Source organism: Amphiura filiformis, chromosome 13, assembly GCF_039555335.1.
Source record: "Amphiura filiformis chromosome 13, Afil_fr2py, whole genome shotgun sequence".
Lineage (NCBI taxonomy): Eukaryota > Metazoa > Echinodermata > Ophiuroidea > Amphilepidida > Amphiuridae > Amphiura > Amphiura filiformis.
In genome coordinates, this window is record NC_092640.1 from 22,834,666 (window position 1) to 22,854,053 (window position 19,388).

The 19,388-nt window shown below is 37.9% G+C and overlaps 1 protein-coding gene across 2 annotated transcripts in view; it reads right to left on the reverse strand.

The window, feature by feature from the left end:
- LOC140168130 (uncharacterized) overlaps positions 1 to 19,388 on the reverse strand; it is a 91,586-nt gene that overhangs the window by 30,189 nt on the left and 42,009 nt on the right. Inside the window, exon 1 of one of the 2 annotated variants that reach the window (XM_072191440.1) lies at positions 8,652 to 8,779. The exons of the other annotated variant lie outside the window; for it this stretch is intronic. Coding sequence (XP_072047541.1) covers positions 8,652 to 8,721 — 70 coding nt within the window. The 5' untranslated portion in view covers positions 8,722 to 8,779. Of the gene's footprint in view, positions 1 to 8,651; positions 8,780 to 19,388 lie in introns of those variants that run through there. 2 annotated transcript variants of the gene reach the window in all.

Sequence of the window (19,388 nt, forward strand, 5' to 3'; positions counted from 1 at the left end):
AGTTTCGTTTAGGGGTGAGGGGGTAAAAATACTCAATTACGTTTGTACAAAACCATCGGTCTGAAGAATGTGTCATTATTATTATGTCAAAATTTTCAACATTTCATTATTACGTTTCTGGCAGGGAGGGAGGGGGTCGGCTGAGAAATGAAACTAGTTACGTTTATAGGACGTCGTCGATCTTTTGGTTTGTTCCTTATAGGGTCTGCAGGGGTTTTAACAACATGGTGTATCGCCTAAACTTGGTCAGTTGTATTTGTAGTTGATGTTCTTACAGAGCTGAATAGATTTCGGGGTCATCCAAGGTCACCCAGGGTTCATCTGAGGTCAAATGACTAAAAACTGTCAAATGGGCACGAAACTTGGTGGGTATAGTCAACACTTAAGAGTAAATTGTCGGAAGGTCATTTCGGGGGCATCCGAGGTCACCCAGGGGCATCTGAGGTCAAATTACTAAAACTGTTATATGGGCACGAAACTTGGTGGGTATAGTCAACATTTAGAGTCAAATTATTGGAAGGTCATTTCGGTGTCATCTGAGGTCACCCAGGGGTCATCTGATGTCAAATTACTAAAAACTGACATAACAGCATGAAATTTGGTGAGTACAGTCAACATTAAGAGTCAAATGTTTGGAAGGTAATTTTGGGGTAATCCAAGGTCACTTAGGGGTCATCTGAGGTCAAATGACTAAAATCTGTCGTATGGGCATGAAACTTGGTGGGTACAGTCAACATTGCTAGGAAACTGTCTATACATACAAAAACTTCCAACACACGGCTCGGGTTGTTTTGGTAAAGCAATACCAACACCTGTTGTGAACTCGACACCACGAGGGGATATCCCATATCCCAACCCGTGCTCTGGGCATCTTGTAAAACATAAACATTACACAGCTGTGCGGCCTATTACATTTCCATATTATTTCCTTCTTTAATCACCCCACACTCCCCATCCACCATCCAGGCTTCGCCCATACAGGGTTCTGAAAAAGAAACTCACATCTAAACACAACCACTACCATACCATCACCCAACAACCTTACACACCAACCGCGTATGCCGAAAACCGCGCAACCTGAGAACCGCTCTAGTTATCTCTGATTTTAAGCAAAATATTATGACTATTTTTCAAAGATACTTTTTTTCACACATAACGTGCTCTGATCTATCCATGTTTGTCTGTTTTTTTCACAATATAAACATGCATATCGGTACTTTATGAAGAAGACAAATATACACAATCATAAAATCTTAACCACAACATTTGGCTGCCTAATTTAGAATAACACATTTCCATGCTTCTTCCCCATATGTAACAGCCCAGCTAGGGGTTAATTAAATGTAAATGACCCTACTGTCTTATGCAATGACCATTGTGACCACGAGTGCATTGACTGTCCATGCTTCTCCCTATTATTGTCCCGTAAATTAAAGAAATCTATGCACTACAGCTTTAACAATGAGGAGTGTCATAAAAATACATTATAAGACTGTAGTAACATTTAGGGAAAACGCCATAGTATGCCATTGATTTTGCTAAAATTCGTATTCCGTAATCCCTTGTTTTATTTCAAATTCGTAATCACCACATAAGAAAATATATATCAAAATCAGGAAATGCTATGAACGCTGCACTCTCACATAAATGAAATCTTCCAAATTCTACCTTTTTGCCACTTTTACTGTATATAACTGATACTCATGCAAATAAAGTCAAAACCTGTGAAAGATAATTGGTAAGGAACACACTATTTTATATAATGTCCCAGCAAACACACAACGTTTTGCAGAAAAGATTTAAATGTCGGGTTCTATAAGGGTATAAAACATTTATAAAACATTTTGTGAAAACGTGATGCAGAATGTTATTTAAAGGCCCATTCAGCGATTTGCTCATTAGTTGAATCATTTTCTTACGATCCGTGACCATTCATAGCACACCTTTGTTTCTCTGTGGATTTGACTAGATGGACATATTCTAAGAAAAAATAGCTCCTATGTCCCTCCCAAAATGGCGGGAAAATCTATTTATAGCTCATTTTCAAAATGGCCGCCGGTGACATTTTGAAAAACATGAATATCTATATACCATGTTCTGGATAGGCTATAATGACAAATAATATGCCATTTTCCACTATCTTTGGCATGCCCAACCTTTTAAGATAAAATTCAAAGTGTTGAGAGGTTATCTTGACCCCTAAATCCAAGATGGCCGCCAGTTCCATATTGAAAAACATGGAAATCGATATATAGGGTGCACAACTTATAAGTTCCCCTACATATTTTTAAAAATAAATCGAAAACTATTTGACGAAATGCAAACCTGTAAAATGATATGGGTAGCCTTATTTGTTTTACACATGTGGACCAAATTTTAGCGTCACACGTCATTGCGTTCAGTCACAATGGTTCATTATGTAAAAAAGGAGACCGTTTTAAACAGTGTTAAAAGTTGCATCTGAGTCCATAGGACTCAATTCTTAAACAATACAGTAGGCCAGGGATATTCATGTGTTTGTAAAAGAAAACTTAATCTTTGGTATTCTTCTTCTTCTTCTTGAAAAGCAAAGCAGGTGTTTTATTCTTTTCTTTTTAATGATAAATGTCTGAGATGGAAGGGATATGTACTGCAGTGAGAATAGACCACATCGCCAGTAGTTCATCACATGTGAAAAGTCACATTTTAATAATGCCGCGTTTGCCCGAATTTCTTCGCGGTAGAGCAATAGGTTTGCTGGATGAAAATGTACCGGTGAAATAAATTGCTCGTCGTATGGGAGTTGCGCCTAATGCAATTCGAAAATTGAGAACAAAATTTCAGTTGACAGGAGAGGTGAAAAATCAGCCGAGAGCACCTCGTCGACGTGTCACGATTGTTCGTCAGGACATGTCTATAGTGAATCTGGCTGTTCAAACCCGTCGAAAAATGTCTGGTAAGTTATTGCGTTTCAATAAATTATGTCGTGCTCGTTTCCCAAACAAATTTGACTTACACATTACGATTTTCATAAGTTGTATCTGAAATTGTCTTTCACCACGTTATCTCTTTACAAACACATGGACAGGCCTAACATACTGTATTGTTTGACAATTGACTCCTATGGACTCAGGTGCAACTTTTAAAACTCCCTCTTTTTTACATAATGAACCATTGTGGCCAAACGCAATAATGTGTGACACTACAAATTGGCCCAGATTTGTAAAACAAATAAGGTTACCCATAACTTTTTACAATTTTACATTTCGTTAAATAATTTTCGATTTATTTCAAAACGCATTAGGGGGAACTTATAAGTTGTGCACTGTATATCATGAAGTGGATAGGCTATAATAACAAACAATGTGTCGTTTTCAACTATATGTGGCATGCAAAACCGTTTAAGATCATATTCAAAGAGTTTGGGGTCACATTGACCCCTAAATCCAAGATGGCCGCCAGCGCCATATTGACAAAAACATGAAAATCTATATACCATGAAGTGGATAGGCTATACTGACAAACAATGTGTCGTTTTCCACTATTTTTGGCATGCCAAATCTTTTTGTCATATTCAAAGTGTTTGGGGGTCATCTTGAACCCTAAATCCAAGATGGCCGCCAGCGCCATATTGAAAAACATGAAAATCGATATATCATGAAGTGGATTGACTATAATAACCAACAATATGTCGTTTTCAACTATTTTTGGCATGCAAAAGCATTTAAGATCATATTCAAAGAGTTTGGGGTCACCTTGACCCCTAAATCCAGGATGGCCGCCAGCACCATATTGACAAAAACATGAAGTGGATAGGCTATACTAACAAATATTCCACTATTTTTGGCATGACAAACCTTTTCATGTCGTATTCAAAGTGGAATTGGGGGCATCTTGACCCCTAAATCCAAGATGACTGTCTAAGCCATGTCGAAAAACATGAACATCGATATTTAAGATGTGACACACATGAGGCCAATACTTATTTTTACTCAATTACTTATACTATAGATTTTGAAAGTGTTACTTTTGAAAGTGAGACTGATAAACTAGTATGCATGCTGAAAGATCATTGCCCTGTAAAAGACAGTTTAGAAAAAGTAGAGAAATGGGAGAACATTAAGGACACTCGAAATGGAAGGGCCTTGATAAATTTCAACATGTCAATACAACAGTGGAATGGGATAAAGGACCTAAGGGTTATCATATGCATGCTACTTGTTGTACCACGATGTCTAACACACACGCTCACTGCCAAGCCACAAAACGCAAGCACAAATCTTGAGAAATTAAAAAAAAGGCTGGGATGTACGGTCAGCAATCATCTTTCTCAGGACCTCCTCCCAAGAAACTTCGTTCAAGTATAGGTGTTCTGCATGATAAGGCATTGTGCGTCCATAAAAGTCTGGTAACCGGGACAAAAGTCTGGTAACCGGGACAAAAACACTTTTGTTACTTTTGACACAAGATGCATGGAAAAGGTTCAAGGCACATTGCAGTCAATCCCAGACGGGAACAGCATTTGGCTTGGAAATCAGATCATTCAATATGTCAGCAACTGATCAAGCGAGAGATAATCTCAGTGAAAATATTTCAATATATCAATCGTATTTAAAGATCGTGAAAACAGACTGCTCAGATTACATTCGCATTACTTCAAACTACGGGCAGATTTCACGTACGTATTCAGAATGTTAGTGAGTTTGTGTATCATACAAACTTCCGATACACATCGAGGCCGCGCAACGAGTAACGGATGACCTGTTGGTCAAGAATGTCGCAACACGACTCAGAGAACAGGTCATCGAAACAACCACTGTTCCTTGGCCCCGTATATACATGAGGTGGAGCAAGCTGAAAACTTGAGTGAGCTCCTAGTAAAGTTCATTACCTGGTTGAAAAACAGGTTAACTGATGACAACTCAAAGGTCCGATTAATTGCGTCAATCTTAGGAGAGATCGTTATTTATGACATGGGGGAATGGGCATTTTGAGGGGGGAACCCGAATTTTTTATTTGATCTTGAGGTGGAAACGCAAAATTGTTTGTTGAACCAGGAGGGGGGATTGTTAAGTTTAAAGGGGGATCTGACAATTTTGAGGGGACGCGAGGGGGGAAAGAAAATTTTCAAATTCCGCCCTTGTTTTCACGAATTTCTCTATTTAAAACTTAACAATTCCCCCTCCTGGTTCAACAAAAGTTTCGACCCCCCCGATAAAAAAAATCGGCTCCCTTCAAAATGCCAACCCCTGTCGTAAATAACGATTGCTCTCCAAGATTGACGAAATTGATCAGACCTTTGGGTTGTCATCAGCTGAACCTGTGTTAGGTTTTTCAACCAGGTAATGAGCTTTGTACGGGGCCAAGGAATAGTGGTTCTTTGATGACCTGTTCTCTAAGTCGTGTTGCGACATTCTTGACCAACTGGTCATCCGTTACTTCCAGTGATAACAGCGCGGCCTCGATATATGTACCGGCAGCTCTTGTATCATACACAAGCTCACTAACATTCTTCTGAATACGTTCGTGAAATCATATGACTTTTCCAAATTCTTTGATCAGAAGTTCCTTGAGGTAGCTGGACCTTACTTGGGAAAAGTGCCCGTAGTTTGAAGTAATGCGAATGTAATCTTGGAGCAGTCCTTCAAGGGTGCGTATGTCATGATCTTTAAATACGACTTGATATGTTGAAAGAACAAAGCTTGAGCCTCCCGAAGGTTAACATGCTGTAGATGCTCTGCATTTTCACTGAGATTATCCTCGCTTGATTGCTGACATATTGACGCCAGCAATGACGGTGGTATCTGATTTCCAAGCCAAATGCTGTTTGCCTGTCTGGGATTGACGGTATTAACATATCTAACTGCTCTCTTGTATCCTCATCTGCAATGTAGATAGTGTGAGCCTTGAACCTTTTCCATGCATCTTGTGTCAAACTCAAAAGTAACAAAAGTGTTTTGTCCCGGTTACCAGACTTTTGTGGACGCACAATGCCTTATCATGCAGAACACCTATACTTGAACGAAGTTTCTTGGGAGGAGGTCCTGAGAAAGATGATTGCTGACCGGACATCCCAGCCTTTTTTTTATTTCTCAGATTTGTGCTTGCGTTTTGTGGCTTGGCAGTGAGCGTGTGTGTTAGACATCGTGGTACAACAAGTAGCATGCATATGATAACCCTTAGGTCCTTTCCTTTATCCCATTCCACTGTTGTATTGACATGTTGAAATTTATCAAGGCCCTTCCATTGTAAAAAGTTGTCCTTAATGTTCTCCCATTTCTCTTCTTTTTCTACACTGTCTTTTACATGGCAATGATCTTTCAGCATGCATTCTAGTTTATCAGTCTCTTGGTTGCTCTGTAGCTCGTCAGTGTCTGTTATGTCTCCATCACATGCTCTTAACGTGCAACTTTCCTGAAAGAACAAAGGTAACACTTTCAAAATCTATAGTATAAGTTCTTCTTCTTCTTAGCGTGGCCAACCGCAGGGTCAAAGGCGCCCGAGCCAATAGCTGACGCAGTGACGAGCAGAATCGTTGAATTCGGCTAGGTCCTCATGTGTGCAGTGTTGCCCCATCTGTGGACACACCAACAGGTGTTCCATAGTCTGTGGAACCGTTCCACACTCACAGGTAGTGTTTTGCCCTTCTGGTAGGTAGCCCCATTTCTGCAAAGCAATCTTGCACCTTCCGACCCCTGATCTTAGTCTGTTGAGACACCGCCACTCAGGCCATGTGGAATCAGCTCCAGGTGGTAGCTGCTCACTGGGTTGCAGTACCATAGCTGGTGAATTGGGAAATCTCTCTTTCCACAGGGTGAGTCTTTCCGCTTCCTTGGAGACTGTCCCAAGAGGATGAACTTTGCTTAGGAAGCTTCCCCTGGATGTACGGCGTTTGGGTGCAGCAGTCTGATTGAACATGGGGTGCTTCATATCAGTGGTCTGACGCTCACGCTCTCGCATGCTGGTCACTTGCCGACGTACATCTGGAGGGGCTATAGCAGCTAAGGTGTAGAGACTCTCCGTTGGTGTTGATCGGAGGCATCCAGTGATAAGTCGGCAGCATGAGTTGAGTGCTGGGTCCACCTTCTTGGCATGAGTTGATCTTCCCCACACTGGGCAGGCGTATTCAGCACTAGAGTAGCATAAGGCCAAGGCTGTTGATCTGAGAGTGTCTGGTCGAGCTCCCCATCCAGCGAGCTTGTTCAAAATGTTGTTTCGTGAACAAACTTTGCTCCTTGTCTTCTCAATGTGGGAAGATAGTATAAGTAATTGAGTAAAATAAGTATTGGCCTCATGTGTGTCACATCTTAAATATCGATGTTCATATTTTTCGACATGGCTTAGACAGTCATCTTGGATTTAGGGGTCAAGATGCCCCCCCAGCACTTTGAATACGACATGAAAAGGCTTGGCATGCCAAAAATAGTTGAATATTTGTCAGTATAGCCTATCCACTTCATGTTTTTGTCAATATGGTGCTGGCGGCCATCTTGGATTTAGGAGTCAAGGTGACCTCAAACTCTTTGAATATGATCTTAAATAGTTTTGCATGCCAAATATAGTTGAAAACGACACACTTTTGGTTATTATAGTCAATCCACTTCATGATATATCGATTTTCATGTTTTTCAACATGGCGCTGGCGGCCATCTTGGATTTAGGGTTCAAGATTACCCCAAACACTTTGAATATGACAAAAAAGAGTTGGCATGCCAAAATAGTGGAAAACGACACATTGTTTGTCAGTATAGCCTATCCACTTCATGGTACATGTATATAGATTTTCATGTTTTTGTCAATATGGCGCTGGCGGCCATCTTGAATTTAGGGGTCAAGGTGACCACAAGCTCGTTGAATATGATCTAAAACGGTTTTGCATGCCAAATATAGTTGACAACGACACATTGTTTGTTATTATAGCCTATCCACTTCATGATATATCGATTTTCATGTTTTTCAATATGGAACTGGCGGCCATCTTGGATTTAGGGTCAAGATAACCTCTCAACACTTTGAATTTTATCTTAAAAGGTTGGGCATGCCAAAGATAGTGGAAAATGGCATATTATTTGTCATTATAGCCTATCCAGAACATGGTATATAGATATTCATGTTTTTCAAAATGTCACCGTTTTTTTAAAATGAGCTATAAATAGATTTTCCCGCCATTTTTGGGAGGGACATAGGAGCTATTTTTTCTTAGAATATGTCCATCTAGTCAAATCCACAGAGAAACAAAGGTATGCTATGAATGGTCACGGATCGTAAGAAAATGATTCAACTACATCCGGACGATCGTAAAAATCATCAAAATTCAGATTTTGGTACCTTTGTCATTGTCATAGATATGCTAACATAGTCTGCTAGTGGTTCAGTGCTAACATAGTCTGCTAGTGGTTCAGTGCTAACATAGTCTGCTAGTGGTTCAGCCGAAAGCTGTGTAGTATTCAATAGGAGCTAAGTGAAACTTTCAAAATCCGACTTGAAGCCACTCAAGCGCCAATAACTCGACCAAATGATATCGTAGAGCAACAAAAGAGGTATCAAAATGCGCAGGAGAAAGCTGCGCTTTATATACATTAAATACATTTTTGCTATATATTTCTGTTCCCGATATATCTGACCATCTATAATCGTTTCGATACTTTCTGGGTTGAGTTTAGATCGCTTACCTGGCATTAGTACGATGTCAGTAGGAGTCACAGCAGTTGTGCTAATGGCAACTACCCCTGAAGACTGCATCACATATATAAGAATGCTCACCGTCAAAATGATATGGTGAGAGGATAGAGACTTTAACAACATTACCGAAACTACTAGTCTTATTACAAGACTGCGCTACCCCAACCCTAAACCCTAAGCCTAAACTCCGGAAACGAGGACTGGTCTCAGGTCTATCAAAGTTGCACCCTTTTCGGTTTGAGTTTTACCTGTAACCTTTAAAGATCCATTGTATCATGGTCACACTTCGATGATTTGGAAACTTTGCATTGGACTAGTAGGCATATTGACAAAAAAGGTAAACTTTGACATTTACATTGAATAGGCTATGGGTAGAGAGATGGCATATTACACCACATTTCGCCATACTGCATTTTAGAAACGCTTGCTGTTAGAATAAGAAACATTTTAATTGTAATTATTGCACAGGTCACGGCAACCCTGTGACCTTTCCGGAAATAGCCGAGTGGCAGGTAAATATTTTCTGTGTAAAAACTGTACCATCAGATAGGTAATGGAATATATGAATATTAACTGTACATCTATCATAACAATTTTTGTTAACAACTTGCGTCACAATTGATCTAGTATAGAAGGTAGAGAATTTATTTCAATCTTATATACGCCATTGTTTTGTTTTTTGTTTTTTTTGGAATTAAGTGAAAATTAATTCTGTAAAAACTGTAATTTTTTTATGTAATTTTCACATTAGACCCAACAAAAGATTACCGTTTTGTTGTTATGATAATCTAATCTTTTGATTTCGTAAATAAAATTAGGGTCTAATGTGGATTTAGGATGCAAACTGGAACAATCCAATACCTTGTCAAAAGCATTTGCTTCAAAATGGAGTTCGGATGCACTTCGTAATACAACTTCCGCTTTTGGGAAACCACATGCACAGCAGAGCACGTGACCGCCATATCAAAATCGATTTTATGTATTGTGTAGGCCTATTCATAGGACCCTCGTGTCTCTATGCGCTTGAGAATTCAACAATATAAATAATGGTAGCTTTATTATAATACACATTAATGTTTTAAGCAGATAAAATTCCAAAATATGATGTAGTAATGAAGTAATCACATCCTTCGTGGTCGAGCGGTCTAAGGCGCTGGTCAGTGCAGCGTGGGTTCGAGCCCCGCCTCTGCCTAATTAAATGTCCTTCTTTTTTTAATTTCATATTATGTTAGGGAAATGTGGCTGTGAGAATGTATGTATGGCGAAGAGTGGTGTGATGGCATATAAAGCAGTATCACTTGACAAGTATGCTTTATCATTTGCAGATAATGTCTTTTACCCGGGGGTCACATCAATGTATGTTCCCCCGGAATTTTGAGGTGCTGGGTCTTTGGGAGCTGACGGCGTACCGGTAAAAGGGGGTCTTTTGGAGCTGCGAAATATCAAAATCAAGGGTCTTTCTTGGCTTTCTGGTTGAAAATCCAGAAATACGAGGAATGAGCAATTTTGGAGTCTTTTAGAGCTGAAATTATCAAAATCAAGGGTCTCTCGGAGCTCTATTTTGGTCAAATATAGGGGGTCTTTCGGAGCTACGAATCCAAAATACAGGGGGGGCTTGCCGGGGGGAACATACCCGTATGGTCATTTGTGCTAAGTACCTCCCCCCCCCCCCAACCCTCGGGGTCTTTTACATCGATAGTAGACTGGTTATTAAACTTTACTATTTCTGCCAGGCAAATATGTTATTCAATGTGTGGATACTGTCATTTTACTTTGGAAGCAAACTAATTAAAACAAAAAAAATTCAAATGTCAAAAAAAAAAAAAATCTGTAGGTCAGCAGAGCAAGGTGGTTTTACCAGATAAAGTTTTGCGTGAGCAATTGCTGAGTGCAGTTACCATTCGGTACTATTTAAAAAAAAAAAAGCAAGCCAATGAGCTTCAATGAATACAAAGAGTGCTTGTAAAACCAAAATGGACTTTAATTACACGTCACAATTACAATAACACAATATGTTCAATACTCATCTGGAAAGAAGTGGAGACCACTCCCTCAGATTTGCCAACGGTCTTGGTCATAATGAAAGAGCTATTATCACTTATTGCCGCTTGTTATAGTTGGCATCCATGGTAGAGACTCAGTAGCGTAGCCAAGGGGCATCTGCCTCTCCCACCCCCATATGGAACATCATGCCCCCAGTGGCGGCGCTACGGGGGGTCAAGTGGGACATCCCCATTTTTTTTTTTTCTTGCCCCCCCCAGTTTGTCTCCCCACTCCAGTTTTGTTTCAAACCCCCAAAATTACCTTAATTTCCACTTTGTGCGACAATTTCCGGAGATGTATTCACAAGTTAATGAAGAATGCGGCTGGAAATTTGATTAATTATGGGTAGAGAAATGGCAAATGAGAAACATGTAATAATGACTTAGGCAGTTTGGTTATGAGGGTGACGATTTAGTATATGCACCTATTATCTAGTAGCGATATCCATTGAAAGGTTTATGGCAGTACTTCATGCATGCCATATGCAACAGATTACGTGCAATATCCATTGAATGAGTAACCTCGGTTCCGAATAGAAATAACACAAAACAAAGGGGAAAATGGCATAAGCACCTTATGGTCAAAGGACAAGTGGTTGAACGACGATTTGGTACGAAGACACACTGGGAAAAGGACGAATTGGCAAAGGACAAAATGATGAAGGGCTAACTGTCAAAGGACTAAGTATAAAGGATCAACTGGATATGGACGAAGTGGCAATAGGCCGATTAGTGTTGGCAACTTTTGTTCCTATATAAAAGGAATCAGAATGGTCGACTGCAGATCCGTCGGATAACGCTTTTCAATGGGAAATGAACTTTGCTGCTTGGATGATGTCACGATGAGGTTAGCATTTATACCGTATTGAAAAGCGTGTTCCGACGGATCTGCACTCGACCGGCTTCGAATATCAAATGCAAGATTCATGCATATTAGAGAACTAACGCATTCTGGGATATAATGGAAAATGTATATAACCACGATGCGCAAGTTACTGATCAAATAAATCGCCCAAACTCCACGGACCTTGTTACAACGTAGAAAGTTATTTCAATTGCAGAGAAAACATAAATCTACTTACGTATAAAGGTAAGTGTAGTTATTGTTTGGACACACGTTACTATGTCTACATGTATTTGGTTGCAAAGAAAACAATTACCTTCTTTGGTAACATAATTAGTTATTATATAATATAGAGTTACAATTTTTACACATAATATGATATTTCTTCAATGTGTTACATTTTCAGAAGAAGAATCGAGGGAATATAATAATGCGTACAATGACATATAATAGCCAGTAAAGATGGTAAAAACTATTTTCACTGGACAATGAAGCCAATTCTAGTTAATATTTTGGCGTTACAGATGCATGTGGAACCATCTTCGTTATTCATCTCAAGTAATAATGCTTTTAAAAATCTTTAATTTGAATAATACAAGTTTTTGCGTCGGATAATCTTTATAAACATTATAAAGAAAAATGATAATATTTTTCTTTCAGAAGTATCTGGCGACTTAGAGGGATGGCCGGCATGAACATGACTATGGCAGAAAGCTTTAACAATGATTACGAAACTGCTAGCACTGAAAGCACCGATGTAGCCAGTTCTGGCGTAGGCTCAAAAAGTGCCGCTGAGATCTACCTTACTGCACTGCGAATACTCGTCGGTATTCTCGGCGTCTTAGGCAACTTGACGGTGTGTATCGTCGTCACCAGCATGAAGACCAACGAAGTGAAATTCCTTATCGTCTCCCAAGCTTTTATAGATTTTCTGACATCGTTTGTTTTGGTAACTGGAACCGTCACCAGTAGATTTCTGTATACCCAACTTGTGTCTCCAAAAAATCAAGCACTTGGATACATATATTGTATGTTTTGGGATGGGTTGCTCTATTTTCTCTTTAGCATCTCCACCTACAATCTGGTGGCGATCGCCATCGAACGGTATATGGCAGTTAATCATGCTATATGGTATCGTACAGTTTTTACGAAAAAGAAGGCAATGATGTTAGGAGCTGCACTGTGGATCATCGCTCCAACTATGCAGATTGTTTACTGCGCCAAGCAGACAGCATACTTCGACGGCAAATGTCAGTTTGTACGATTTACCCAACTGTATTTAGGTATAGTTGGTGTTTTTCTGTTTTTGTGGGACTATTTTGTGCCATGTATGATCATGGGATTCTGCTTCACGCGAATAATCATGGAGCTTCGCGAACAAGACGAGAGAGTTAAATCTTTAAAAGGAGACGGTGGTAGTGTTACCGACGTATCTACGGTGTCTGGAAAAGTAAGCGGGTCTGATGCGAAAGATAGGAAAGCGATAAGTCGCAGCCGAAACGTCACCAAGACCTTTCTGTTGGTATTTTTGGCGTTTGTTCTTTGCTGGGCTATCAATCAATTTTTGTTTCTTCAGTTGAATTTGGGTGGTTATTTCTACCATGGGAAGCCAGAGAATCACTTTGCTAACAGCATGGCGATACTTAATTCGACGATCAATCCATTCATATACGTAATTCGGTTCAAACAGTATCGCGAGAAACTCAAGGAGATATTTTGTTGTCGGGGATAATGAACCCTTGATATTAACAAAGTAAGGAGGTCAATAAAAGCAAAGGTCGATCTTCTTGTAAGTGTTTTGTGGGTTTTAGAGCCATCAACATTTCGGTAAAAAACAAAAACATTTACACTTCTAAGGTTGGGCTACATGATATGCTGCAAATTTATTTGCTACAACCTATCACTAAGATCCACAACATGCTCATCTGTCAGGGGCACAGTTTTTAAACCCAATACATTTATACATTCATTGAATGACCTTTGAACATCTAGGTACAAAAACTCATACTCTGCAACTTTAGGTCAAATTTTGCACTATGATTATTTAATTGAGGTTATTGAACTATGCCATTGGGATGAGGCCATTGTGGTTCATAGTGTATGAAGTTATATTGCCTCGATATGCTGCCAACGTATTAGCTAATGCAAGTCACTGAGCTCGCTAACAAGGAACTCCTTCTGTTGTTGACAGTTTGTGCAATTATATAACGAGCAAAATAAATGATCACAGGAAATGTAAATGTAAAAAATCAAGTCTGGGTTTACCCATTGAACATTATACGTAATTTATACTTATTATTCTTGCATTTGATAAATATGCACAGAAATTCTATAATTTATTTGAAATATATAAGTAAAATCGATGAATGGTAAAAACAATGTAAATGCATAGAGAACCAGTATCATAAAATAGAAACTCGTTTTTCACTCTGATATTCCTGAAATGAAAAAAAACAAAAAAACAAGTCTGGGTTTACCCATTGAGCATTATACGTCATTTATGTTTACTTAAAATTTTCTTGCACTTCAGAAATATGCACTGAAATGCTATACTATATAAAAAAATATATATGTAAAATCGACGAGAATGGTAAAAATAATGTAAATGCATAGAGAACCAGTCAATATATAATTCGAAGTTGGCAATGGTTTATCAATAGTCACTCATAGTCTGGGTTTACCCATTGAGCATTATATGTAATTTATGTTTACTTAAAATTTTCTTGCACTTTAGAAATATGCACTGAAATGCTATACTATAATATTTATATACATGTATGTAAAATCGACGAGAATGCTAAAAATAATGTAAAGGTATAAAGAACAAGTCAATACATAGTTCGTCGTAGGCAGTGGTTCATATAATAGTCACTCATAAACATTATAAAATAAGCACTTTTCCAATGGCCAATGATGACTTAATAATGGTTAACAATTGTTGCTTGAACAGATGTTTCCGTATTTGACAACTAAACGCATACCAAAAAGTAATTACCCCCTTTATTACGATATAAAACTCAAAATCTATGCATCAAATTTAAAATCTGAAATTGAAAAAAAAAATTCCAGGGTAATTCTGCAAATTTTGATACCTCATTTGTCTTGATAGCTCAAAGTTAGTTTGTAGCCATGGTGACTTCTTGAATGAAAAAGATGCATTTTCAAAAGTTGCACTAAAAAGCTACTCAAGTCAGTGTACCATTACATTCTGGCTAAGGATGACCCGACCATGTATATAGGTCTTTCAAATTGCCCCCATTTAAATGTTAACTACAGAAAAAAGTTCGCGACCCGCGGTGACCAGTGACGACCAGGCACTCTAACAGCAAAAGCAACATTTTCAATGTGTTTAGGTGTAACTTTTGAATGGGTGTCTTTTTCATTCAAAGGGTCACCATGGCAACACATTTTGGGCTATTAAGACAAATGAGGAATCAAAATTTGCAAAACAAAACTTGGTTTCCTTTTGCTATTTCAATTTTAAATTTTAATGCATAGATTTTGAGTTAATATCTCATAATTAAGGGAGGTGTTTACTTCTTGGTAGATGTTTTTATATATGCTACATAGATGTATGAAAGTAAGACCTTACTTTTATGATATATGACAAGTTCAGCCTTAGAAATTACTCTTGCTGGTAAAGCTATAGTTCCAATATGTCCTCAACAATGTCCGCAATATACATTACACTAACTATCGTTGCGTACCCGTTATTTTAGAGTAGCAATGATTATCAATGAAATAAGTAAGACACGGAAGACAAACTTGAATCACTTAAAAGAGTTTTATTATCTCCATTACTATACTTAGTAACAGATCATGATACCTCTCATGACCAGACACCTGATCCACCGACGTTCATTAGCATACTGTCCAAAACTATTTTGTGAGGTCAAATTACTAATGTCAGGGATGTCAACTCAACATTTTTTGTGAAGACCCCTGAAAAGCCTGTTTTGTGAGCCCAATAAGTATCATAATACACCACCCATCAAACGTATTTGCTGATCTAACACTCTCAACTATTTTAAAGCAAATCTGGTGATATGTTGTATTAGGTTCATCTGGATTGTCAAATGTCAATTACAACTTTGATGCGAATTCATACTCTTAAATCCATTTTTTGTGACATACCTTGTAACAATTTCTAGAATCTGGTTGAAAATATTCGGTAAGAAATAACATATCTAGGATAGAAAAAACAATCCACGGATAAAAGCATGATACATACACATGGGCACATAGAAAGAGTCAGAGAGATAGAGAAAGAGAGATAGAGAAAAATAAATTTTTTAGTGCACGCCACCTATTCTTTAGTTCTGCATAAGTTTATAATACCACGAGTAGTCCTGAGCGATGCATATAAATACGCCGAGGAACTATTTGCTTGTAGGCCATCTGGAAAGTAGACTATGCCATAGTCGATTTTTGATAAATAAAAATATGTTATTAATCATGAGGAACGCATTCAGTTGAACTCGAAATTATACTGATATTTATTACATCAAAATACTAGTATAAAATGGTTATGAAAAAGTTTACATAATTATATTTGTGACAGTAAAAGTAAAGTATACGTAGGCTTATATTATTGAATGCAACATATCATAATGGCATAACTATAATGGCACTTCAATACTGAACAATTCTAATTTTAGAATCTGCCAGTTTATTATATAACAAACAGAGGGAGTACGGTGACTGAAAAGATCAGATGTGAAAATCTATCAATTGTGCACAAATAATTGAATCAGAGTTTTAAGCTTAAATGTAATAGCCAGAGTATGCACAATTGGCAAGTGGACTACGGAGAAGTCTATCTGGAAAGCTGCTTTAAAATCACTGAAAATGACCAGGTTATATAGCCAAAAAAATCCATTTTGGGTATTGATGCTTTGAAATGGAATGTTTTCTCTCATTATATGACATTAATTGTTATATTACCAAATAACTATTCACCCTACCCAACCTCCAAATTTCAGATTTCGGTTTAGATATGTTTTCTGGAATTTCAAAGAAAATTGCAGGGTGACACGTATTTGTCAACTACCAACTTTCAAGTTTGAATCTGTGTAATTGGTAATTAATGGTACTCATAAACGACACAAGCAATGTCAATAGTACATTCATCTTTCCCGTATCTAGATACATGTGTAGAATAGCATTGTTATAGCGTACGATATCTTGATCTAGAACGTGTGTGAGACAATATGTGACGTGTCATGTCAAAAGGAGACACTTTTGGGCAGGATCGTAAAGTCTACCTGAGGGTGATTTTTTCACAATTTGGGTTTGTTGCGAATTTGTGATGTTATTAATGTTAAAAGTATTGTCTGATAGTTTCAGACCGGAATTTAACTGGCATCTTGTATTTTTTGAGACATTTTTCAACGTAATTCCTACTCTCAACATTGTCAATAATATTTTTAAAGGCCGATATCTCAATTTCCAATTTTATAATACCATAACTTACGAACTCAATATCTTCGCTTAGGAATGTCCGATTTCATTGAGGAAACGGCGTTGTGGAGCAAAATATCTCTATATTTAAGATATGTAAAACCCTCAAAATTGATAACCTGCCCAAAAGTGTCTCCTTTTGACATGACACGTCACATATGGTGAACACTGAAAAAGTTGACTTTTAAATCATTTGTTGTGTTCATTCAATCATAGTATAGATTCAATCGAATGCGACAGCACCAAACAGTGTCCTTACAGAAAAATAAACCACGGCCCTGAACGTAAGAGAATTGTTTTAGATGTTTGCGCGGCGGGTCTAGGTCGGGAGTTTCGCGTACGTTACCCGTCAATCCAGCCGCAACAAGCATAACTTAAGGGGACTCGATCTTTTGTGCGTAATTATAGAGGGCCAGGGGATTCACTCTATCATTAAAAAAATTATTTGAAGAAGTTAAAGAGCCCTAAGAATAAAAAAACAGTAGTGTAATTCACGCCAGACACAATTTCTTTATGACAAAAATTAATTTTTGTAATCGATCAAAAAACAAACGTTTTATATCAATTTTAAATTTAGCCTGAATCGGTAAATATAGTAAATATGGTACCTCTCGCCCTTTTTTAGGTCAAGGCTGTTTTTACCATTATGCAGCGAACCATTGTTGAAGCTATTTCACACACATGTACAAAACATTCTAGTGAAAGAATGAGGCCATATACTGTTTAAATATCTTAATAATTGATGTGTAAAACTAATGCCAATTCATATCAAGCATTTGGCAGATCAACGCCATTGGAGTTGAAAATGTCAAAATACGAATATTTTCTTTTCCTTCACGCAATCATAAAGTTGTGTGGCAGGTGGTACTGCGAATAAAAGAATCATTTTGCAACCCTTCCAAAGTTGTCCCAAAAATTCTGTATTAAAAAAATAATCACAATTTCAACAAATGATGCTTTCAGAAAAAGTTGCCCTTTCCAATATTCTATACATGTAATGTACAAACGTTCCCAATGTCAATATTATGGTTGCTTTAATTGTTTGTTTTTGAATGGTTTATTGTTCTATTGTGTCCGATTTGAGCGCTGACATATTGGAAAATGTTGTCAATCAATATTCATGAAAGTGTACATTCAACGTCCAGTTTTCAAAATTGGGTAACTTGTGTTTGGCAGGTGTGAAATACATCTGACTGGGCGTACAAATTGCGTAACGCATAAAGGCATTGACATCATCGTGAATGACGCCTGCTTTTGTGAATTTACGCGTGCGTAAGTTGGAACTTTATTGACTCGCGCAGTAACAAAAACCGAATAATTCCCGCCTATTAAGAGCTGATCATAGTATACATTGCAAATTTATTTGCTACAACCTATCACTATAGGATCCACAACATGCTCATCTAGTCCTAGTGCTGTTATGTGTTTAGTCTCTACACTCACTGCAAAACAGTGTTTAGAAAGTGAAGTCAAGAATGTATTTAGAAACGTTATGTTTAGAATATGGATGTAAATTTCTGGGGGTTGTGCTACGCTTGTTACCTGGGTTAGTGTAAAGATATTGAAAATATGTGGCATCGTTGTCTCTCTGATGTTTTGTGAGTTATTATAATGATTTCTTTTAATTATTTTCTCCAAAATACACATATCTTATTGAAAGTGATCTACACAAAGCATTGATTTTTATCTTCCGTTTTATTCACGTGGCGTGATCCCCCAATTAATTGCACAACAGACTTTTGCCGTTTCACATGTGTGGAACGAATACGAAACATAACAAAAACAAGGTTCTAAATCTCAGTGTTAAAAAGCTTCCAACCGTAAAATGTCTCATTTGCATATCGAGGAACAACTTTAATAAGTTGTGGCTTGGAAGAGAGAACGTATCTTAGACTTCCCATAATGTATTTCTTCCATTTCAATTTTCTGTACTGATTTGCTATGTTGTGTCACATGGGTCTATATAGTGGCGAAATATACCTCCGTAAACAGAGCACATACAGATCTTGCAAAATATGTTCTTGACTAGCGATCCATGTTCAGCAGTTTATTCTCAGTATGAAAACAAAGGAAACCTGTACAAAGTGTAGTGGGAGCGTCATTTGTTGAAATTAGGGAATGTAGTATGTCGAAAAGGATTCTGGGGAGGGAAAGATTTTTTCTCTTGGTTTTGAGTCGAAAATAGGAATAATACCAAGAATTATTATTGCTTCTTGATAAATATGGGGAATGGTGCCCTTAATTACTGCATACCAAATATGGTCCCTTTAGAATAGTTATACAGGATTTTGACAGGAATTTCGATTACTATCTGATTTTGAGAGACAGGAGATTTGAGCAAGCGAGCGAAGCAAGTTCCTAAACCCCCGGGACACTCACTT